Source organism: Myripristis murdjan, chromosome 7, assembly GCF_902150065.1.
Source record: "Myripristis murdjan chromosome 7, fMyrMur1.1, whole genome shotgun sequence".
Lineage (NCBI taxonomy): Eukaryota > Metazoa > Chordata > Actinopteri > Holocentriformes > Holocentridae > Myripristis > Myripristis murdjan.
This window is the reverse complement of record NC_043986.1, coordinates 4,619,488-4,643,380: the sequence shown is the minus strand read 5'-3', so window position 1 is coordinate 4,643,380 and position 23,893 is coordinate 4,619,488. Positions and strand designations below refer to the sequence as shown.

Here is a 23,893-nt window from a genome sequence, read left to right as displayed (position 1 = left end):
ACATAGAGCTGTAGAGACTTCCTGTTTTAGCATGGATCCATGCTGTCTGCCTCTGACGGGCAGACGCATGGGGAAATTATCTGATGTACTGTTGTAAAATAAATGTTTCTGATGCTTCAGAGCCTCCTGCCTCCACGTGTGTTTCATTGACGTTCATGTTTGAAAGGTTTCACACAAAAAAAATCACTCAGTGTTTCAAATTACAAAATAATAATCTGCTTTATGTGCTTTATGTGTCCAGTTTGATCGGAATAAACAGAAGAAGAACCAGGTAGTTTTCATTAGCATCGATTAGCCACCACAGATGAACTCCCATCTACAGGAAATCCAAGCCCCGCCCACACAGTGCTTGATTGACAGGTGATCTCTGAGAAATGGGTTATAATGGAGAAAAACAGCTGTCCTGAACCCAAGAGGCATTCGCCATTCATCGTTCTTCACCTCATCATAACGACGTGGGCTGCCCTCCCATTTGAAACTGCATGGTCTGCCTTTCAATAAGCAGCGCCATCATTTTTTATGGTATATTTTTTTAAGTAAAAAAGCATTATTGCATTGGTATCAGACTGTGTGACTTATTGCTGCAAAGATGGTTCAGTGAGAATTTGTCCTGTGCAGCGTCAAGTTCCTGAGAGCAGGAGTCAGTCCAAGAGCCGTTTGAACTTCAGTGTCCCGGGTCAGTTCTCTGAGTCGCATTAAATTTTATTGAATCCATAAACCTCGGCCGGTGCTGCAGCCGCGGCTCGTCCCTCCTGAGAAACGCTCAGGCTCACAGCGACGCAACACGACACAACTCCTCCAGATTCAGTGCTCCGCCCTAAAGCCTCGTCTGATCGTGCTTGGAGCTTGAAACGTTCAGAGGCGGTACTCCTGACCTCTGACCTCTGTGTCCTAGTTGGTGTATAAAACTGAACCGTGAAAAAAACCACACCGTTCAAACATACACCCCACAAAGCACGGTGTTGCAAACACAGCCACTGTGTGAGAGCCGTCTAACCACACACTGAGCTGACGATTTAATGAATGCGCTGAAAGTTTTTAATAGTCTGAGTAGACTTTTAGCTTTGAAAGAGTATTTGTTGATTTCATATTGTTAGCCCAAAACTTGAGAAAAAGTTATTTTTGCGAATAAGACAAAATACGAAGGACATTACAAATGATAGTGGGTTTTTTCCTTCTCAAGGTGCAAAACCTAACAAGCTGAAATTGTGACACAGAAAGTGAACCGTGAGTTTATTGAACCGTCACACCTCCAGCTCCAGGGTTTTTGTGCAGAAATGAATCCTACTGAACAGCTACTGCAGGACAGTGTCACAACACAGAACTCACCTACCTGTTAAAATAAAGTTTCATAAAGTGATGTAAAAGATTTTTTTTCTGTCCCGACTTCCAAGCACAATTGAATGCAGCATGAGAGAAATAAAGCTCGTCATTGCACCTTTAGGGCTCCAGCGGCTCGTCACTGCAGCAGGACCCTCTCAGGTGCAGCTTTTGGACACTTGACATTGTCCCCTTGTGGTTTGTACCTTACCCAGTCTTGTTCCTATATTATAACTACAATAATGACTGGAGAATTGTATTATCTATTTTTCAAATATACAAATCTTATGTCAGTTCAAGGCGACTTAACCGGAGCCAAGTTAAAATCTTCCTTAAATTAACATTTTACCTAATTTCTGTATTTATTCGTTCATTGTGTGTGGCCAAATAAACGCTGTCTCCCGATATTGTACCTTAACATTTACAGGAAACAGTACAAATATGTGCCTTTTACTGTTTGGGAACACATGTACCCCTCTGTCTCTGAGAAAGGCTCACATAATCACCGTGAGATCTGATAATCAGCTCCATAGGGGGAACATTAGTGTAGGTTGAGCCTCGGGAGACAGAGATAGACTCCCACTGTGCCGCTATTTCTGACAGAGTGCCCTTTGCTTTGTTCCTGCTGGGGCTCAAAATGACGTTATTATTTACACACTCTCTGAGCTGAACAGAGTAAAAGCTGCTCATCTTCCTCACTGATGATCCCATGTAGCCACAGAACTCATCCTCCGCTGAGAATCTGTCTCAGAATTAAAGTGGTAATGATTTACTGATGATAGAATGCTGCACTTTTCACTGTCAGGGAGGATAGTGTGTGTGTGTGTGTGTGTGTGTGTGTGTGCTGGGGAGGATGTAACTGTAGAAAGAGCACAGCCCGGCATGGACATAATCTGTCCGCATACCAGCCACCGCCAGATATGGTAGCTGTGTGTGTGTGTGTGTGTGTGTGTGTGTGTGTGTGTTGGGATCAGTGCCGAGGGACTTCCACAGGCTGTAACCAGACACTCCCATCTCAAAGTAGCCCCCCTCTATTGGTCCTCTATCTATCTCTTGCTCTCTCTCTCTCTCTCTCTCTCTCCCTGACACTGACACACACACACACACACACACACACACACACACTACAGCAGGCAGGGAGCTGTGAGCAGACCAGCATAGCGGCCGCTGCCTGTGGGGAAAAAGAAATGGGGAGTGTGTTGAACGACTGAGAGAAGAGGAGGAAGAAGAGGGGCCGAGCGAGGAAGAGAGAGAGAGAGAGAGAGAGAGAGTGAAGTGCAGAGATTTGGTGTTCAGTGTCACAGCGACACACACACACACACACACACACACACACACACACTGACCGGCTGCTGCTTCACTTTCTCATCGTAAAACCGGATATGAAAACCGACTGAAATAAACCTGAGGGCCGCGGAGCTGAAAGCCGGGACTTTGAGCTGCACATGAAAAACTTTTTTTTTAAATTCAAATTCAGATCTGAGCCCTGAGGAGAAGCTGCGTGTCCTCGTCGAGGGAAAGCCGGTTTCAGCCTGAAGAGAGTGTGTATTTTCAGAGCGGGGCCAGACACAGGGACCTGCTGCTGTCTGCTCAGCGAGGCAGCGTCTGCAGCACTTCAGCTTCTGAGGAAATTCAACTCCGGAAAACTACATGCAACTTATTTACACGAGACAGTGCTTCCTTTTTTTTTTTTTTTTTTGTTTCAGATTTTGATTTAAACTTTATGGGCTGTCCTGAGGATCTCCAGGAGGTAAACCACAGCTGCTCTCCGGCTCCGTTTTTGGTCCAAAATCTCAGACTCGTCTTTGATTTTTTGCATCTTTGATTTTTTTTGTATCTTTGATTTTTTTTGGAAACGGCCAGGCTGATCAACCCCCGGCCTTCCAGAAAAACGAGGAAGAGATAATGAGCGAGTGAGGATAGAGAGCAGTAACCAGCTGATCACACACACACACACACACACACACACTCAGCTGGTTGATGACAGACTGAAAACGCACAGCATCACCACACAGAGCAGCAGCACTGAAGGTGAGTACAGGCAGATTTGAATTTTTTTTTTTTTTTTTTTTTTTTTTTTTTTGTGATTCATTTTGTTCATTTGACTGTTTTTGTTTCCTTTTTAATTTTGCCTTTTTTTCCGATTTTTTCTTTTTTCGGCATCTGTTGTCTGTCCTCGTCTGCTCTTTTCCTCGTTTCTTATCTCGTCTTGTTTTCTTTCCTGTTTTCTGCTCTCCTCTGTGTTGACTTGTCTTTTTTGTGTCTTGAGTTCATGTCTTGTCTTTTTTTGTCTCTTTTTCATCTGTGTATTGCTCCGTCTTGGTTTCTTGTCTTTTATTTTTTTCTGTTATTTGTTGTCTTACTGTCTTTTCATGTCTTACCTTGTTTAGTTTTGCCTTCTTGCCTCTTCTGTCCTCTCTTAATTTTTTTTTATTTTTATTTTTTTTTTTTTTGCTTTGACTTTGTCTTATCTATATGATTGTATATCAATATGATTTTGTTAATTTAATTAAATTTTATTTTATTTCTCCTAGTTTGCCTTGTCTTTTCACATCTTGCTTTGCCTGGTATTTTTTTATTTTTTATTTTATTTTTATTTTTTTGTATTTTTTGTCTTTTCTTGATTTGTTTTTTTTTTTTGTTGTTGTTTTTTTTGTTTTTTTTTTTGACCATTTTTTGTCTCTTCCAGTCTTCCATTTTGTCTAGGAGTAGAAACTTGTGTGTGTGTTTTTTTCTCCTGGTTTGCCATGTCTTCTCTTCTCTTGCCTGGTCTTGTCTTTTCTTTTCTGTCTCATCCATGAAACTGATCCTGGTTCTTCTCCACAGACACACAGACGGAGTGTGACGACACACAGCGGTGACCCACACACTCCTTCTCTCCGCTCCTCCCCTGTTCCTCACCTGCAGTAGGAGTGTGTGTGTGTGTGTGTGTGTGTGGTCATGTCTGTCCCGGTGGAGCTGAGCGTCCTGCAGCGCTGCGGGGGGGCGGCGGAGCGGGCCGAGGCCCTGGGCACGCTGCACCAGCAGCTCCTCTGTCCCATCTGCCTGGACGTCTTCACCAAACCCGTGGTCATCCTGCCCTGCCAGCACAACCTGTGCCGCCGCTGTGCCAACGAGCTCTACCAGGTCTGTGTGTGTGTGTGTGTGTGTGTGTGTGTGTGTTTGCACTGCAGCACAGTCTCGTGTTGTGCTGCAACATTTGTGGAACACACACTAATCCCTTATCTCCCACACACACTCTCTCCTCATAGTGACGATGGTAATGAGGCCACTAACCTTGACAACACTGATGTCACATTTGACCCTTTGAACCCACTCACACACACACACACACACACACACACACACACACACACACACACGCCAAGACACTGTACTACATTGTTTAACAAAATACACACACAGAGACACCCACAAACTCCTGATCATATCCCGAACAGGTGTGTGTGTGTGTGTGTGTGTGTGTGTGTGGCCAATGGATTATCACTGGCTAAAATAGAAGGGATATTCAGGATGGACATTTTAAGAGGTTCGCTCATATACATCACGTGAAATGTCTGACCTGCATTTGCTGCCATTGTTCAAGTACAGATAACACAGTGTGTGTGTGTGTGTGTGTGTGTGAGTGTGTGTGTTTTAACCTTTAGAGTTTTTATGTTTGGCCAATGTGATGTTACTGTGCTGCTCGTCACTGCTTTATGATGAGGACTTGGTTTATGATTTGAGGTAAAAACTCATCATTTGGCTTAAACAAACTGGTGGTGCTGGTGCGACCTGAGCTTATTTTAAATCTGTGAGAAAAAACAATCGTGGAGTTGATCTGGGATACAGTTTATATCTTTTACATAAACCCTGATCTGTTTCCGACGTTCTTCCTACACACTTCACTCACTCGCAGCAGAAAGACGGTCGTGATAATCAGTGCAGCTGTCTCCACCAGCTGTGTTTACATGCCTGTCTCATGACCACACACACACACACACACACACACACACACACACACACACATACTAAAAACAAGTAAGCAGTCACCCAGTGGCATCACTTTGGAAAAAGGATCCAACACTGTCGTCTGGCACAGAGGGAGGTCATTTAATTTGTGCCCTTTTTCCAGATTTTTCTTGATGGAAATATCCGAGCAGCTGTCTGTGCTGACTGATGATACTCACCTCAGTCTAAAATATTTATGTATCACTGATTCTTGGGAATTTGGATAAAACAGGTTTTAATTTTGGGGAAAAAAAGTGAGTTAAATTACAAAATCTGAAGGTATATCATTATAGGCCAAGGTCTTGGCTGTTCAGCAATGTACCGGTGCAACCTCCTCATTTTGCATTTTTTTCATAAAATAGGTTTTTCCAGTTATTAGGCTACTATTAGGCTACTTCTTGTCAACACCGTCACCGTAATGTTTTTTTTTTATTTGAAAAACATATTTTTGTATTAAAGAGACTATTACTTTAATAACTCAACAGCACCAAAGAAACATATTGTAAGCATATTCATTTAAAACCAATATAACTGCCTCTGACGGTGGTGTCACTAATCTGACGATGGTGACAGTGGCCTCATTAAAACATACATTTCCAAAATTTATACCACTCAAGTCAATGGCTTCTTGCTTAACAACTTTATTTAACTATTTGGTACAAAAAATAACAATCCTGAGCTCTGTTATAAGCATTTTTCAGACTTCAGTCATCACCGTCAGACAGAAAACCTGACGGTGGTGACGTCTGACGGTGGAGACAAAAACCTGCTCTTTCACATGATCAGCATGAGCTGTTCACATTAGCCAGCTTGTTTCCGCCCTGTTGCTACCTGCATCAGACCTCTTCTTAAAAAGTATACATTTATTCCATAATCTAATTTAATATTTTTTATACAGAAGTGACAGTGTTGACAATTTATGGTTGTGACAGTAGCAGTGTCCAAATATATGAAGAGATTTAAGAGAAAATAGAAAATTTCCAGGAGCCTGAGCGGTCTTGAAGCATGCAGTAGAGCTGAAGGTTTGAAAAGGGCTCCTCAGGAATGTAATTGACCTTGTAGTGTTTTTATTATTATTTTTTAAATATATATCTGATGGTGGTGACGAATATCTGGGACACATTTTGAGCAACCACAAAATAATAGTAAATATTGTTCAAAACCCATCGTTTGTAGTTTTTAATACATATTATGATGTACTCTTTCATGTGGTAAAGATATTATTCAATGAAATTATTACTTTTTGTTGTTTTAATCAAGTTGAAATGATTATCTCCTATCTGAGGACAACTGGTTTTGTAGGCCATGGGCCAACATATAATCATTAAATTAATACAAATTAAAAATAAACCTATAAAAGAACCTTACAAATGTGCAAAGGACCCCCTGATTATACCCTTGATTCTTTTTATTCATTAAAATGTTGTAAATTTCCAGCAGAAATAGCATTTTTCTTAGTGGGACATGATTTATCCAAATTCTCAAGAATCAGTGGTATATATCTCATCTCTACTCAGGCCTCCTGTTTTTGTTCAGATCCATGTCACTCTCCACATTCATTCCAACATTCTTGGCTGAAAGTTAGTGGACAGATCGCTCTCGGCTAAAGAATCAGTTGATCAGATTCTGGTGATGATCTGGACCTGCCATCAGCTGATTTTTTAATTATTATTATATATATTTTTTTTTTGTCATAACTGTTCCATTGTGTTCATGTGCTGGTGAGATTGGGAGGCATGGACATCGGTGATCTCCACGCTGGCTGCTAAACCGTGTTTCATTCACTTTCCAATTTCTGAGAAAACTCAAAAAAATCATGAGCAAATATAAAAAGAATCAGCAGCTTTGCAATTTGGAGAATATTTCCATGTTGGCAGAGGTTTGTGCATCTAGTTTAGTTTATACACTAACATGTTATCATGCACTCATAAAAATGATTTAATAGGCGTCAAAACCCAGATCTGATGTGGCTAAGTGACGCAGACAGACTGAACTGGCAGTGTTTTTGCAGTCACTGGTGATCTAGAGGAAGCAAGAGAACATTTACGTGACATATTTATCTTGGCTTATGTGATAAAATGTTGCTGAAATGCTTCCTTTGTTTTTTTAAGTGTAAACTGTGTTTACCTGGCAGCAATCGGTTATTGGAAGTGATTGTAATGATGTGTAGATTAATTGTGTTTTTTGGAGTTTTATAGTCCCACAAAGGATGGGTTGCACGGTAACACACAAAAAATTTATAAAATTTAAATTCAACTCAATTCATAAAATCACACAGTGCAGCCATTAAGTTATTTTAAAACTTGGTATTACTTAACAAACGAATCACTGGTGCCGTCCAGGCGGTCAGCAGGATGAAGTCTGAAGTCGTCGAGTTCAGCTCCTTCACTTGTTGTTCTGTTTTTCCACACCTTGAATCGCCTGTGAATCCCACGTGTTCGTCGTAACACATCACAGGACTGTAAATCACACACTCACACACACTCACACACACACGTTCCCACTGATGTTTCCACAGCCAGCAGCAGGTGCCACATGCAGAAACTCAGGAAGAAAACTGAGCTGAACCAGAGGTGCACACTCACGCTGCACATAACACTGTGTGTGTGTGTGGTTGTGTGTGTGTGTGTGTGTGTGTGATATGTGAGAAGGAGACCCAGTAGACCATCCCTAGCTGCCATGCTCATGTTCATGACCTTTGACCCTGCAGAATGGTCTGGTCTACCCAGAAAGACACGCATGCACACAGATACACAGAAACATGGCAAAACACACACACACACACACACACACACACACACACACACACACACACACACACACACTGAAATGCTGACGCCACGATCAGTTTCAGTGCTAAAGTGTCCTGTGGCCTACAAGTTAGCTCAGAGGTGCTTCAGCTTTTCTTCCTCAGTGTAGAATAACAGTTTCTTTTCCTCCTCTGTTCTTCATGTTGTTGCTCTGATGGCTTAAATGTGACGCTAATCAACTTTTTATGTCCATTAATAACAAAAAAGTCGCTCCGATTAGCAGCTCCCAATTTCAGGTTCATGCATTCCTCAGTCCAGTTTGATTTAGGCTCCACCTTCCTGTGTGAACTGGCCACTCCACAATCTCAGAGAACAAAATAAGAGTAAGAATCCTTTATTGTCACTGTTAGCATTGTCGCCAACATTACTGTGGAAATTGGTTTAGCAGCTCTACAGGCAGCGAAAGCAGACATTATATAAATAAAAACAGTGTAATAACAATATATACAGCAATAAACAATATTTACAGTAGTAAAGAAAAGAAAAATATGTACAGTGTAAAAAAAAAATAGATATAATAAATATCGGTTAAGGTGCAAAATTGGTGTGTATTTTCAAAAAATGTGCCTATTGGTGGTGTCTGGCTTGCTTTATGTCCATTTATGTATTTCCCCAGTTTTGCATCGCCAAACCTATCTTAGCACAGCGCCTGTGATAAACAAAGTTCTGCCTTAACCCACTATCATTCTGCTGTAGGGGAAAAAAAAACACTCTGGCTTCTTTGTATTTCCTCAAACCAATCACAGTCGCCAAGCCCAGGATGCAGCGATGGTGTCCTTGCAAAACAGCGTCAGGGAGAACTTGTGTTGTTGCTCACTGGACTCAGAACATTAAACTGATATCACAGAAGCTCGAAGTGGAGCCGATTGGTTCATCTGTGACGGCCCGTCGGAGCGTTTCAACACTTTGGATGGGCATTAAATTCTCCTGGTTGAATCATCAGTGCAAGAACCTGTTCTTAATCATTATGCCTGTTAAAATAAAGGTCAAATAAATAAATAATACACAACAAATAAAACATAAGAACTAATTCAGCTTCACCTGACTAAAGGCAAAGGGACCAGACTGTGCACATAAAAATAGTTAGTGCTTTCAGGTTTCAGGTAGCGGCCCGTCGCTGAGCTTCAAATTTTGTTGCCCACGTGGGTGAAGTTTATGTTCAGTGCCGTTTGACATGCAGAATCAATGTGAAAAAAAAAAAAAAAAAAATCTCAGAAACAGTGTCAAAACATTTAGAAGTAGCCTGGTTTATTTATCCAGGAGACTTTCTGAGATTCTGTGTTCAGTGATATTGTGGTTACCGTTTTTCCCCAATTAATCGCCCGGCCGCAAATAGCCGCCTGGTTCTTATAAACGCCTGGGGTCTGCACCCATTTTGCGTATTAATTAAACGCCCACCCGAATAACCGCCGGGGCGATTATTTGCATTATATTGAGGTAACCCAAAATAAGGCTATTCACCTTATTTTTGGAGAAGTAAACAGTTAGCCACACAATAACTGTGCGGCACTTCCGTTTTCTGTCAAAATAAGAGAGCTAGCTAACGTTAGAAAAAAAGACTGTACCGTAATCTTACATCGACCGACTGTAAATATGTTGGACAGTAACTGTCATCACAATAATGGCCTGGTGCAGGTCTGTGCAAAAATAAATAAAGGCCTGCAGCGAAGAGCCGCCTGGTTCTTTTAAACGCCCGGGGTCCAAGTTGATTTTGCGTATTAAACGCCCGGGCGATTAATTGGGGAAATACGGTATACTTAAAAGTAAAATTCCAAATGAGGAAAACAGTTGATCGTTCTTTTCTCTTTCTAATCAATAAAGAGCTTTATGCATCTCAGAGGCAAAGAACAGGATATACAGTAGATAAAATTAAAAAAAAAAAAAACTTATTACCATGGTTGCTGTTGGCTAATAAGACTAATACTGATGCTGACGATTAAGAGTGTTAAAGATGTAGCCTATATGTCTGCGGTTTGCTTTTTGTGAATTTACAGCCCAGCACATGAGCAAAGACATGTTCAGTGTGTGCAAATGTTTAAACCCCCAACTCTCTGGTCCCAGTCACCGTCCACTGCAGTGCCAGCAGGTAATCTGCACCCCAACATGTATTGTGCCAGGCCGAACTCCCTAACCCCCGCCTCCTTTCCCAGGCTCCCGGTCCTGCCAGCCCTTATCAAGCAAAATTTAAACCCCAGCTCCATCACCACCACCCACTCTTCCTTCTTCTCACCCCTAAACCCATCGTCTTTTCGTTCCCTTCCTTCCAGACCCAATATAGTGTGGCTTCAACTCAAACTTTCTAACTCGTGGTTCCACCCAAGTTCACCAACACAGCAGAGTTTAGTGCCAGCCAGCCCTAAAACATCCATCTCCGTCCTGTCAGCGCCCTCGGACTGACTCTGATCCGTTATCCGGGCCCTAAACTTAGCCTCTGCGGTCCAGCAGGGCGGCTGAAACCACAGCTCCTTAACACCTCGTCTTCTGTCCCTCGTGGCAAATTCACACCGAGCGTATCTGGAGTGTTTTATTCTAACTCTGAAGTATTTACTCCTTCAAGTCGATTCATTTGGCCCAGGGAGAACAACGCAGTTTGTTAGGAGGGAGAATGAAATCTTAGGAAATGTCCCGAAAAAGGCAAAAGTTTCACAAGAAGATGGATGTTGATATCGGATAGCCTGGAGTTCTTCACTCTCTACTGAAGTTCATAGAGGATAAACAGCCCTGGCTCTAGCCATGCTGATGTCCTAGGCCAAATTACTCCCTGGCGGCCTCCATCCTGCCACCCTGCCACTGGATTTCAAACTGGCCCTTAAATTTCAATAAATCCCCCAAAATTCTGCTTTCATAACAGATGAAAAATGGGAATAGCGTCCACAATCCCAGGTGAAGAAAACGCAGTTCAGTTCTGAGCTCAAAGTGTCGATCAAAGCTGGTTTCATTTCATCCCAGACACAGTAAAATGTCATAAATGACTTTTGAATGCAGGGATTTCTCCCTCCTGTCACTTTGTCTTTTCTACTGTTCATGGAGGGCATTACAGCACTTCTTTGTGTTTTAGCAGCTAAACCAGTCAAGACATACTGTCCTGTTATTGTCAGATTCTCTTCAGCTGGTTGATAGACTTTCTGGAACGAGAACAGAAGAAACACTGTTGATTCTTGGAAATATTTTTTATTCATTTTCATAAACATTCACTTGGTTGACACACCTAATCACTAAAATCTCATAACAGACGTTTCTATCTCAGCAGTCACGTGATTCTCACACTCGACCTGTTAAACCAGCATGTCAACACTGTGGAGGAACACATGAATCATTTCCCACTGACAAGAAGAAGAAGAATCATTTCATTTGCAGTGCATTAAAAAAAATCATAGTTACAAAGTTCTGGAAACAAAATCAACAAACAGCTGTTCAGCTACAAAGAAGGACGAGTGCAAACACACTTCTGACTCCATTAAGCAGCAAAACAGGAAGAGCAAAAACATGTTACAGTAAATATTGAGTGAAGTTAAGAATCATAGAGAGCCTCTTCAACAGTTTAATCAGTGATATTTTTTTTACATTTCCCTGTGAGGTGCAGTTCATTTGGCTTCTCTCTACTGTCGACTGATGGAGTTCAACCCTTATCCACCACGGCTGAACAGACCAAGAACAAAATGTGCCACAGGTGACGTCTGGGAAGTGCAGGACTGAGAAACCACAGCAATGAGCTTTTAGCAGCAAAATAAAAATGCAACAAAATATTTTGCAGAACAGTCATTTTAAAATGAAGACATATATGTGCAGTTCTTGATTTAAAAAAACAAACAAACAAACAAACAAACAAACAAAAAAAAAAAACAGAAACAAGCGCTTACCAACACAGACGTTATAGAAACAGACGACAGAACTGCTTTAATCACTCCTGTCTACTGGAGCTCACAAAACTCTGCAGTGTCTCCGATATCATAAAGCCCAAGTCCAGCATGGAGAGGCTGAGTGAACGTGGTCTGGACTCTGTGGAGGAGAGTCATGGTTTCAGAGACGCTGTAGAAGGACAGAATACCTGCTCTGTGATCCAGGTACACTCCCACTCTGGAGGACACAGGGAGCGGGATGTCAGTTTGGATTTTGTTGTGTCTGAAGTCACAGTTCATGTTGTAACAATCCAATGACCAAGATTTGTCATTGTTTCCAAATACACATTCATCCCCGTCCCCTGTTCTGCTGATATCCTGATATGAGACTGCTATATCAACTCTCCCCTCCCACTTCACCTCCCAGTAACAACGTCCAGTCAGACTCTCTCTGCTCAGGACCTGATCCCAAAAAGTAAATCTGTCTGGATGACTGGGATATGGCTGTTTCAGTGCCATTGCTGTTGCTTTTCTGTTCTCCTCAGATAATGACAGCTGTGTGTATGCTGTGTTTGGATCCAGTGTGATGTGACATGAATATTGTAAGAACTCAGCTCTGGTCTTGGGCTCTGGGTGTGACAGTAGAACATCCACTTCAGTCACTGTCAGTGAGATCTTGGACCATTCCTCACTAAGAAGCTCCTGTAGTTTGTCTCTCAGCTCGGACACAGCTGCAGTCACATCCTCAAAGTAGCTCAGAGGACGGATGTTGGCGCTGAGTGAGTGTGTAGATTCACTGAGACATGAGAGCGAGGGGTAATTCTGTAGAAAATGGATGTGATCCTGTGTGTGTGAGAGCTGCTCCAGCTCAGCGTCTTTCCTCCTCAGCTCAGCGATCTCCTGCTTCAGCTTCTCCTGAACTTCTTCAGCCCGACTCACTTCCTCTTCCTGCTGGGATCTGATCTGCTGCTTCACATCAGACCTTCTTTTCTCAACCAAACGGATCAGCTCAGTGAAGATCTCCTCACTGTCCTCCACTGCTTCATCAGCAGAGCGACTGATGGCCTCCACCTCCTGCTGAAGCACCTTCACGTCTTTCTCTGTGTCCTGGATTCTCTGCTGGATTTTTTGCCGACTCAGCCCGAGCTCTTCCTGCCTCTCGGTCCTTTCTGCTGCAGCTGAGACTGTGTCGTGGCCTTTATGTTCATCCATGGAGCAGAGATAACAGATACACTGCTGATCAGTGCGGCAGAAAATCTTCATCACCTCATCGTGGCGAGAGCAGATGTTCTCCTGAAGCTTCACGGTGGCTTCCACCAGCTTGTGTTTCTTTAATGGAGCGACATCGTAGTGAGGCTGGAGGTGCTGCTCACAGTAAGAGGCCAGACACGCCAGACAGGACTTGAGGGCTTTCAGTTTCCTCCCAGTGCAGAAATCACAGGCCACATCTCCAGGTCCAGCATAGCAGAGATCAGGAGGAGCAGCTTGGAGTCCCATCTTCTTCATTTCCTCCAGTAACTCTGCTAACATGGTGCTTTTCACCAGGACAGGCCTCGGTGTGAAGGTTTGTCTGCACTGTGGGCAGCTGTAGATTTCCTTGTGCTCCTCTCCATCCCAGCACTCTTTAATACAGCTCATGCAGTAGCTGTGTCCACAGGGAATAGTCACCGGATCCTTCAGCAGATCCAGACAGATGGAACAGCAAAACTTTTCCGAGTCCGGCTGAATTCCTCGCTGTGCCATTTCTCCTCTCAGTCACAGTGAACGTCTGCTAGTTTCACTTTCTATCAACAGATAAGAGTTGTGCTCCGATCCAAAGCCAAGAGCAGCTTTTCCTCACAGTCACTCGCTGATCTGCTGTAAACGGGCTTGTCGGCTCTTGTCCTTCACACTGTGTTGTTTCCACTCGTCTTTAAACTGTCCGATCTGAGAAGCAGGAAATATCTGGGCAGAATAAAACTTGTAAAGTTTGAGGTCAGACAGAAGCGGAAGTGGCTCATGTGCTTCTTCACTCCAGGAAGAGGAGCGCTCTTAAAGAGGCAGTGTGTGTTTAGCTCTTATTTACAACATGAAGTGAAGTTTATGACAAAAAAATGAACTGTTCCATCTCATTTTCATCTTCAACCAATAGCTAATATGATCTCCAGTTATATTATGACCCTCCTGTCAGTGACAACTCAGTCAACACAACAGATCCAACAGATCCAGTCTGAAAAATGTTGATCTGGTTTACTGCAGTGTTTACTCTGCAAAATCACAAGAAACATGGAAAATATTTTGTAAGAGAGGTGGTAAAAAAAAAGTCTAGAGTGACATAAAGAGACTTATGGAAGTGAAACAAAACTCCATTCATGCTGCAACACTCCTTTAACCCCTTCAGCTCCAACTTCCTCCTAAAACTGCCTCATAAAAAGCTTCAAAGTTAGAAAAAACGTTTGTTTTCCTAAAGTCCCACCATGTCACATATATACCCAGTGTTGGGCAAGCTACTTGGAAAATGTAGTGAGCTGAGCTGTACACTGTTAGTGTTACTGTACATTACATGAGGCTTCACTCCACTGAAACTCCCACCAGAGAAATGCAGCAAGCTGAGCTACAATAAAATGACTAAATGTAGCTCAACTGCATCAAAGCTACTTTTTTTTTTTTCAAACATCAAATCAACTTCATTCCAAGTCATTGCTCTCTTAGTGATCAATAAAACTGTCAAAAAAAAAATGTCAAAAAAATGTTGAGTTCAATAGCTGATGAAGCTGTGCTCTCTCTGCTCAGGCTGTTCTCATTCAACGTTCATACAAATTCCTATGAAAAGTATTGCACTATAATTCGTATATTTCCCACGTAATTGTCTGCCAGAAAGTTGTGATCACGTGACCTATGCACTGCAGGCTGGTCTTTATGTGAAAACAAAATAAATGGCGGACATTCCTTTTATTCTCAGTGGAAAATGCAATATTTTAAGATAGCTTATGCATTCAAATGCGTTTTGATAACACAAAATGTGCATTTTATTTTCAAAATCTTCGTTCAGTTAATGTGTATGATGTTTACCTTGTTAGTTATTACGAAGATTCTTTCAGGTTTCTGTCGTTGCTATGGCTGCTGCTATGGACGCTGCTACCACTATCGCTGATGTAGCTTCCGCTTGGAAGTATTGTCCTCACTGTCACCGTGGAAATCTGGGGAGGGAGGCGTGGGGTTAACCTGCTCTCACAGAAATCCGTGAAATGAGCATGACCTCCTAATAACGCATTGCGTGCTCCTCGCACGTGACCTGTTTTAATCATAGATTTCTATGGTTTTAATTCCGTGTGGTCACCGCACAAACAGTGTGCACAGTGAAAGCCAGCGAGGTTCCGTGACGTCACGCTGTGGGTGGTGGTTCATAGATCCCGGGAAGTGCAAATTTAATCGATATTCTGGAAAAAGGTCTGATTATTAGCCATAACGTTGTAACCATCCAAGGCAGACTTACCACGAGCTATGAGGATGTGTAACGATGGCATGTGCTTCAGCCGAGTCCACAAATCCCGTATAATATCAACTTTATTTTAAGAAAACACGTTTTATTTGCGATGTCATATCACAGAGAAGCGCTTCATTACCCATAATCCTAGTGTTTATCAGCGATGTGTCTGATTTGAGTTTCATCAATAAAGTCAATAAAGTGTAATAAAGTGCATGAAAGTTGATAATATGCTGATATGTTGCGCCATTGAACACAACCCTTTCAGTCAGCGAAACAGAGCGGGTGGAAAAACCGCGGAAACACATCAAAATAGCACTAAAGATTTATATATATTTTTTTATTTTTCATAACACATCTTTATTCATGATATAAACATAGGCTACATGTTAAGGTTATACTTTTGCTGTTGAAAAACTACCGTATGTATGTTTTCTAAACCTAATTTCAAAACTTTTACCCTAACCCGGAAGAGGGGTACCAGAACTACAATCTGCACGGAGTTGCAACACACAGAGGTGTCCTGCGCCATAGGTTCTGTAGTTCTAATATGTTTTGTCTATTATATGAAGTGGTGATCACTAATTTTTCAATCTTCATTACTTTTTTTGGGTGTGGGAAGAACGCCTGTTTGGTCAGATTTTATTTATTTTTTTCTTAAGATAGTGAAATCATGTTTTTTCCATGTTTGACACTAGTCAGTGGCGCCCCCTATTGGTTTGCCATCGGCTATGATAGTAGAGGTCAACAGCTTTCCAAAAATGTTGACCCCATGTCTGTGCCATTTTTTGTTGCTGCGCTGTAAGCCTTTAAAAGTGTCTCAGGTGCAAGGTTCAAAGGGCACTCGTGGGGAGCAGGAACTGCCCACTGGTCTCACACTGAGATATGTTACACCATAGGTCAAGACCTTTCAAACGATGGGCCCTATCTTGTGCCAGACTCCCTAAACCCGCTATTTGCGGATTTAGGATTTAGGAAGAGGCGTTCCCCCGTAAAAGTTGCTATCTTGTGCACCTCCCGCTATCCGCAAAACACCTCCGCTACCCGCTATATTATGCATAGGCGTGTTTTGGCCGTTACGCCAGTTAAACCAATCAGTGTGCCAGGTGCCATTGCCTTTAAGGGCAGGATGCGCTATCCTAAATCCTAAATCCTAAACCCGCGATGGAGAGAGGGAGGTAGATTTTCTCAGGGCTTCTACTGAGGCTAAAGCAAGTTGGCTTTATATACATATTATATATTATATTATAGGCGAGTTAATTCGGGAGGTGGAGCCACATGTGTCCAAGTGGACGTGTCACAAGGTTGTACTGATTGAGTAAAATCCCCGGATCACACCACACACACACAAGAGGCAGAAGTGGAACTATGTGTAAACTAATTTATTGACAAGGTAGATTGGGCAAATAAAATATTAAAAATAATATATGCTGGCGTAAGTGTCCAATTAAAACAGTCTTTCCTCTAAACAGTCTATATGAGTAATATACTCAGTCCATTCCGGCGGCGTCCCGGTATCAGTCCGACCGTGTGCGTGGCGAGGCTCCGTCGGGGCGCGCATTGAAGCCGCCTGGGCGCGCTCTCGTAACAGCCCAAACTTTAGGGATGGCGGATAGCGGGTGGTCCTGACCACCCGCTATCCGTAAGTGTGTGCGCAAGATAGCAACTTTAGGGATAGCGCATGAAACACGCCCACGGACACACCTCCAGGCGCAAATGACGGCGTCGGCATAAGGGATAGCGGGTAGCATGGGCGCAAGATACCGTTTAGGGATAGCGGAACTTCCTAAATCCGCAATTTGTGGGTAGCGGGTAGTGGCAGCGGATAGCGGGTGGCACAAGATAGGGCCCGATGTCTTCATTGTTGTTCTATGACAAAGTTTGATTTTCATCTTGCTCCAAGCCAAGGCTGTCTCAGGTGTACATCTCCAGACCTCTTTTAGGGCCAAGCTTGATAAAATCAGTCAAACGTCTTTAAGGGGGTATTTAATGGCCAAATTTATTTATAATATTGATGTTAGTCTTAAACACAGTCATCCTTTTCAATTTGGACCATTTCAAAGCTTATTTTCCCCTTAAAATACTCAATGTTTCATATTTCATATTTTCCCATTAACTTAATATGGCCACCTGAGACACTTTTAAAGGCTTACAGTGCAGCAACAAAAAATGGCACAGACATGAGGTCAACATTTTTGGAAAGCTGTTGACCTCTACTATCATACCCGATGGCAAACCATTGAAAATTGAGATTGAAAAATTAGTGATCACAACATCACATAATCGTCGGCATCACAGTCTCAGAAGACCATAGATTTCTTGTGCCTGGGAGTTAGATTTTGGCGCAGCGTCTACTGTGGCTGTGGAGTCCAATCCGTGACTGGCAGACACGGCCACAAGTATCACAGATATAGGCCGGATCCGGTAATGTTGAGGGCATGGTCGTGACTTCTTGTTGTTTCCTCAACTTTCTTTTGGTTTCTTGTTGTTTAGCCAAGGATGTTTCATAAGTCTGCAGTCCGGTGCGGAGGGCATGCTGCCAATGATTACGGTCTTGAGCGGCATCTTCCCAGGTGGCTGGATTGATGTTGAAGGATTTAAGATCTTGCTTGCAGACATCCTTATAGCGAAGCAGAGGGCGGCCAATTGGCCTTTTACCAGATGACAGTTCCGCATATAAGTTGTCCTTTGGTATTCGACCATCGTCCATCCGGCGGACATGGCCCAGCCATCGGAGACGTCGCTGCCTCAGGAGAGAGAACATGGTAGGGAGCTGTGCTCTCTCCAGGACTGCTGAGTTTGTGATCCTGTCCCGCCAGGTGATGCCCAGTATGCGCCGCAGGCATCGCAGATGGAAAATGTTTAGCCTCTGCTCCTGGCAAGAATATGGGGTCCAGGCTTCACTGCCATACAGGAGTGTACTAATGACACAGGCTCTATACACCTGTACCTTTGTATGGATAGTGAGCTTGTTATTGTCCCAGACTCTATGTGTAAGCTTCCCAAAAGTAGAGGCTGCTTTCCCGATCCGGCTGCTGACTTCAGCGTCAAGTGACAGGTTGTTGGTGATGGTAGACCCAAGATAAATGAAACTGCTTACAGCCTCCAGTGTGTAGTTGTTAATGGTGATGGTAGGAGGGGTTTCTGTTCCCTGTCCCAATGTCTTGGTTTTGTTCAAGCTGATGGTGAGGTTGAAGTCCTGGCATGCTTGGGAGAATCGGTCGATGAGGATCTGCAGGTGCTCCTGGGAGTGTGCAGCCACTGCTGCATCATCAGCAGACAGCATCTCCCGGATGATGAGTGGTCTGACCTTTGTTTTCGCTTTCAGTCGGGAGAGGCTGAATAATTTGCCGTCTGTCTGTGTGCGCAGGTAGACTCCTTCAGTGGATGTTCCAAAGGCTTGTCGCAGGAGGAGGGAGAAAAAAATCGCAAACAAGGTGGGTGCCAGCACACATCCCTGCTTGACACCACAGCAGATCTTGAAAGGGTCTGAGGTGGACCCATCAAACTGGACGGTGCCATACATGTCAGTGTGAAAGGACTGGAGGATGCTGAGAAGTTTTGGAGGGCATCCTATCCTTTCAACCAGTTGGAATAGGCCACTCCTGCTCACAAGATCAAATGCTTTGGTGAGGTCGATGAAGGCCATGTAGAGTGGTTTTCGCTGCTCTCTGCACTTTTCCTGCAGCTGTCTCAGAGAGAAGATCATATCCAGCGTAGATCTTCCAGCTCGGAACCCTGCCTGTGACTCTGGGTAGAGCCTCTCGGCAAGGACCTGGAGTCTGTTCAGTGCGACTCTGGCAAAGAGCTTACTGGTGATACTCAGTAGAGAGATGCCACGGTAGTTGTTACAGTCGCTCCTGTCTCCCTTGTTCTTAAATAGGGTGATGATATTTGCATCTCTCATGTCCAGTGGGACAGCACCTTCCTTCCAACACAGGCAGAGGAGCCTGTGGAGTTGGTGCAGAAGAGCAGGTTTCCCGCACTTGAGGACTTCGGCAGTTATCCCATCGCTGCCTGGTGCTTTTCCGCAGGTCAAGCTGTTAATTGCTTTGTTTAGCTCCACAGTTGATGGTTCCATGTCGAGCTCTTCCATCACAGGAAGGCGTCCTACATGGCTGAGTGCTGCGTCAGAGACAGTGTTATCCCTGGCATAGAGCTCCGAGTAGTGTTCCACCCAGCGGTCTAGTTGTTTGGAGCGGTCAGTGATGGTTTCCCCTGAAGCTGATTTCAATGGAGCAGTTGTGCATGGTGATGGTCCAAGTGCCTTTTTGATGCCTTCATACATAGATCTGGTGTTGCCTTTGTCCGCAGCTGATTGAATGTTGCTACAAAGCTGTAGCCAATAGCTATTGGCACAGCGTCGAGCGGCTTGTTGGAGTTTCCTCCAACAGCATCTGAGGGCCTGTAGGGTCTTATCATTGGAAGTGCATTTGTAGTTAGTGAGGGCCGTACTTTTTTCTTCCAGGATAGGAGTCAATTCCACTGAATTGGCTTCAAACCAGTCATTTGACGTTCCCAGTTTTTTGCCAAAAACTGACAAGGCTGTGCTGTGGATGGTGTCCCGCATGCCGTCCCAATACTGCTGGGCAGAGCAGGGCTGAGACAGGTGGGGGAGTGAATCCTCTAAGGCACAAAGGAAGGCTGCAGCTTTGGTTGGGTCAGCTGTTTTGCTACTGTCAATGCGGGGTAGTTCTGGTACGCCTTGTAGTACCAGATTGTAGTTCTGGTATGCCTCTTCCGGGTTTGGGTAAAAGTTTTGAAATTAGATTTAGAAAACATACATACAGTAGTTTTTCAACAGCAAAAGTATAACCTTAACATGTAGCCTATGTTTATATCACGAGTAAAGATGTGTTATGAAAAAAAAAAAAAAAATGCTATTTTTGACGTGCTTCCACGGTTTTTCCACCCGCTATGTTTCGCTGACTGAAAGGGTGGTGTTCAATGGCGTAACATATCAGCATATTATAATGTTCTTTTAAGAAGATTTGACAACTTTCATGCTCTTTATTGATGAAAATTGTCAAATCAGACACGTCGCTGATTAGGATTATGGGTAATGTAATGTCTGTGATATGACATTGCAAATAAAACGTGTTTTCTTAAAATAAAGTTGATATTATACGGGACTTGTGGACTCGGCTGAAGCACATGCCATCGTTACACAACCTCATAGCTCGTGGTAAGTCTGCTTTGTATGGTTACAACGTTATGGCTAATAATCAGATCTTTTTTTCCGGAATATCGATTAAATTTGCACTTCCAGGATCTGTGAATCACCACCCACAGCGTGACGTCTTTGAAGCCGAGAGAATTCGTGTGTCCAGCACAGATCCTCGTAGACTTTCAGTGGACCCTGTTTGCGTGGCGACCGCACGTAATTAAAGCAGGTTACGTGTGAGGAGCACGCAATGCGTTATTAAGAGGTCGTGCTCATTTCACGGATTTCTGTGAGATCAGGCTGGCCTGTGTTAGAACAGAGTTGCAAAGGGGGTGGGCTTATTTTGGGTGGCCAGGTTTCCAGATGCAAAACATTTCATTTATTTCCCCAGTTTTGCATCGCCAGTCCTACCTCAGCACAGAGCCTGTGATAAACAAAGTTCTGCCTTAACCCACTATCATTCTGCTGTAGGGGAAAAAAAATACTCTGGCCTGTTTGTATTTCCTCAAACCAATCACAGTCACCAAGCCCAGGATGCAGCAATGGTGTCCTTGCAAAACAGCGTCAGGGAGAACTTGTGTTGTTGCTCACTGGACTCAGAACATTAAACTGATATCCCAGAAGCTCGAAGTGGAGCCGATAGGTTCATCTGTGACGGCCCGTCGGAGCGTTTCAACACTTTGGATGGGCATTAAATTCTCCTGGTTGAATCATCAGTGCAAGAACCTGTTCTTAATGATTATGCCTGTTAAAATAAAGGTCAAATAAATAAAAAATAAACTACAAATAAAACACAAGAACTAATTCAGCTTCACATGACTAAAAGCAAAGGGACCAGACTGTGCACATAAAAATAGTTAGTGCTTTCCGGTTTCAGGTAGCGGCCAGTTACTGAGCTTCAAATTTTGTTGCCCATGTGGGTGAAGTTTATGTTCAGTGCCATTTGACATGCAGAATCAATGTGGAAAAAAAAAAAAAATCTCAGAAACAGTGTCAAAACATTTAGAAGTAGTCTGGTTTATTTACCCAGGAGACTTTCTGAGATTCTGTGTTCAGTGATATTGTGGTTATACTTAAAAGTAAAATTCCAAATGAGGAAAACAGTTTTCTCTTTTCTCTTTCTAATCAATACAGAGTTTTATGCATCTCAGAGGCAAAGAACAGGATATACAGTAGATAAAATTAACAAAAAAAAAAAAAAAAAACAACTTATTACCATGGTTGCTGTTGGCTAACAAGACTAACACTGATGCTGACGATTAAGAGTGTTAAAGATGTACATGTCTGCGGTTTGCTTATTGTGAATTTACAGCCCAGCACATGAGCAAAGACATGTTCAGTGTGTGCAAATGTTTAAACCCCCAACTCTCTGGTCCCAGTCACCGTCCACTGCAGTGCCAGCAGGTAATCTGCACCCCAACATGTATTGTGCCAGGCTGAACTCCCTAACCCCCGCCTCCTTTCCCAGGCTCCCGGTCCTGCCAGCCCTTATCAAGCAAAATTTAAACCCCAGCTCCATCACCACCACCCACTCTTCCTTCTTCTCACCCCTAAACCCATCGGGCCCTATCTTGCGCCAGACTCCCTAAACCCACTATTTGCGGATTTAGGATTTAGGAAGAGGCGTTCCCCCGTAAAAGTTGCTATCTTGTGCACCTCCCGCTATCCGCAAAACACCTGCGCTACCCGCTATATTATGCATAGGCATGTTTTGGGCGTTACGCCAGTTAAACCAATCAGTGTGCCAGGTGCCATTGCCTTTAAGGGCAGGATGCGCTATCCTAAATCCTAAATCCTAAACCCGCGATGGAGAGAGGGAGGTAGATTTTCTCAGGGCTTCTACTGAGGCTAAAGCAAGTTGGCTTTATATACATATTATATATTATATTATAGGCGAGTTAATTTGGGAGGTGGAGCCACATGTGTCCAAGTGGACGTGTCACAAGGTTGTACTGATTGAGTAAAATCCCCGGATCACACAACAGACACACAAGAGGCAGAGGTGGAACTATGTGTAAACTAATTTATTGACAAGCTAGATTGGGCAAATAAAATATTAAGAATAAAAATATAGCACAGCTGCTGGCTTATGATAAAACAATAAAACGTGCTGGCGTAAGTGTCCAATTAAAACAGGCTTTCCTCTAAACAGTCTATATGAGTAATATACTCAGTCCATTCCGGCGGCGTCCCGGTATCAGTCCGACCGTGTGCGTGGCGAGGCTCCGTCGGGGCGCGCATTGAAGCCGCCTGGGCGCCTAACAGCCCAAACTGTTAGGAGAGCGCACACACTTTAGGGATTTCCCTAAAGTGTGTGCGCAAGATAGCAACTTTAGGGATAGCGCATGAAACACACCCACGGACACACCTCCAGGCGCAAATGACGGAGTCGGCATAACGGATAGCGGGTAGTGGGTGGCGCAAGATACCGTTTAGGGATAGCGGAAGTTCCTAAATCCGCAATTTGCGGGTAGCGGGTAGTGGCAGCGGATAGCGGGTGGCACAAGATAGGGCCCATCGTCTTTTCGTTCCCTTCCTTCCAGACCCAATACATTATGGCTTCAACTCAAACTTTCTAACTCGTGGTACCACCCAAGTTCACCAACACAGCAGAGTTTAGTGCCAGCAAGCCCTAAAACATCCATCTCCATCCTGTCAGCGCCCTCGGACTGACTCTGATCCGTTAACCGGGCCCTAAACTTAGCCTCTGCGGTCCAGCAGGGCGGCTGAAACCACAGCTCCTTAACACCTCGTCTTCTGTCCCTCGTGGCAAATTCACACCAAGCGTATCTGGAGTGTTTTATTCTAACTCTGAAGTGTTTACTCCTTCAAGTTGATTCATTTGGCCCGGGGAGAACAACGCAGTTTGTTAGGAGGGAGAATGAAATCTTAGGAAATGTCCTGAAAAAGGCAAAAGTTTCACAAGAAGATGGATGTTGATATCGGATAGCCTGGAGTTCTTCACTCTGTACTGAAGTTCATAGAGGATAAACAGCCCTGATAGCCAGGGCCGGCTCTAGCCATGCTGGTGCCCCAGGCCAAATTACTCCCTGGCGGCCCCCATCCTGCCACCCTGCCACTGGATTTCAAACTGGCCCTTAAATTTCAATAAATCCCCCAAAATTATGCTTTCATAACAGAAGAAAAATGGGAATGGCGTCCACAATCCCAGGTGAAGAAAACGCAGTTCAGTTCTGAGCTCAAAGTGTCGATCAAAGCTGGTTTCATTTCATCCCAGACACAGTAAAATGTCATGAATGACTTTTGAATGCAGGTATTTCTCCCTCCTGTCACTTTGGGCTCT

General features: G+C 43.6%; 2 protein-coding genes across 5 annotated transcripts in view; one reads left to right on the top strand and one right to left on the bottom strand.

The window, feature by feature from the left end:
• The first annotated feature begins 3,264 nt into the window (after positions 1-3,264).
• trim101 (tripartite motif containing 101) overlaps positions 3,265-23,893 on the top strand; it is a 44,437-nt gene continuing 23,808 nt past the window's right edge. For both annotated transcript variants that reach the window (XM_030056410.1, XM_030056411.1), the window contains exons 1-2: positions 3,265-3,351; positions 4,147-4,446. In XM_030056410.1, the coding sequence (XP_029912270.1) occupies positions 4,261-4,446 (186 nt within the window). In that variant the 5' untranslated portion in view covers positions 3,265-3,351; positions 4,147-4,260. The remainder of the gene's footprint in view (positions 3,352-4,146; positions 4,447-23,893) is intronic.
• On the bottom strand, positions 11,508-19,521 carry LOC115362476 (tripartite motif-containing protein 16-like). 3 transcript variants are annotated; one of them, XM_030056413.1, is made up of 2 exons: positions 12,070-13,912; positions 11,508-11,692 (listed from the first exon to the last, which is right to left on the bottom strand). In XM_030056413.1, the coding sequence occupies exons 1-2, from the start codon at positions 13,700-13,702 to the stop codon at positions 11,610-11,612; spliced, it is 1,716 nt and encodes a 571-aa protein (XP_029912273.1). In that variant the 5' UTR covers positions 13,703-13,912; the 3' UTR covers positions 11,508-11,609. The 3 variants fall into 3 exon arrangements, with proteins under 3 accessions (XP_029912273.1, XP_029912275.1, XP_029912274.1); XM_030056415.1 differs by lacking the exon at positions 11,508-11,692 and adding an exon at positions 19,492-19,521 and having other exon boundaries at positions 11,980-13,666; XM_030056414.1 differs by lacking the exon at positions 11,508-11,692 and having other exon boundaries at positions 11,980-13,912.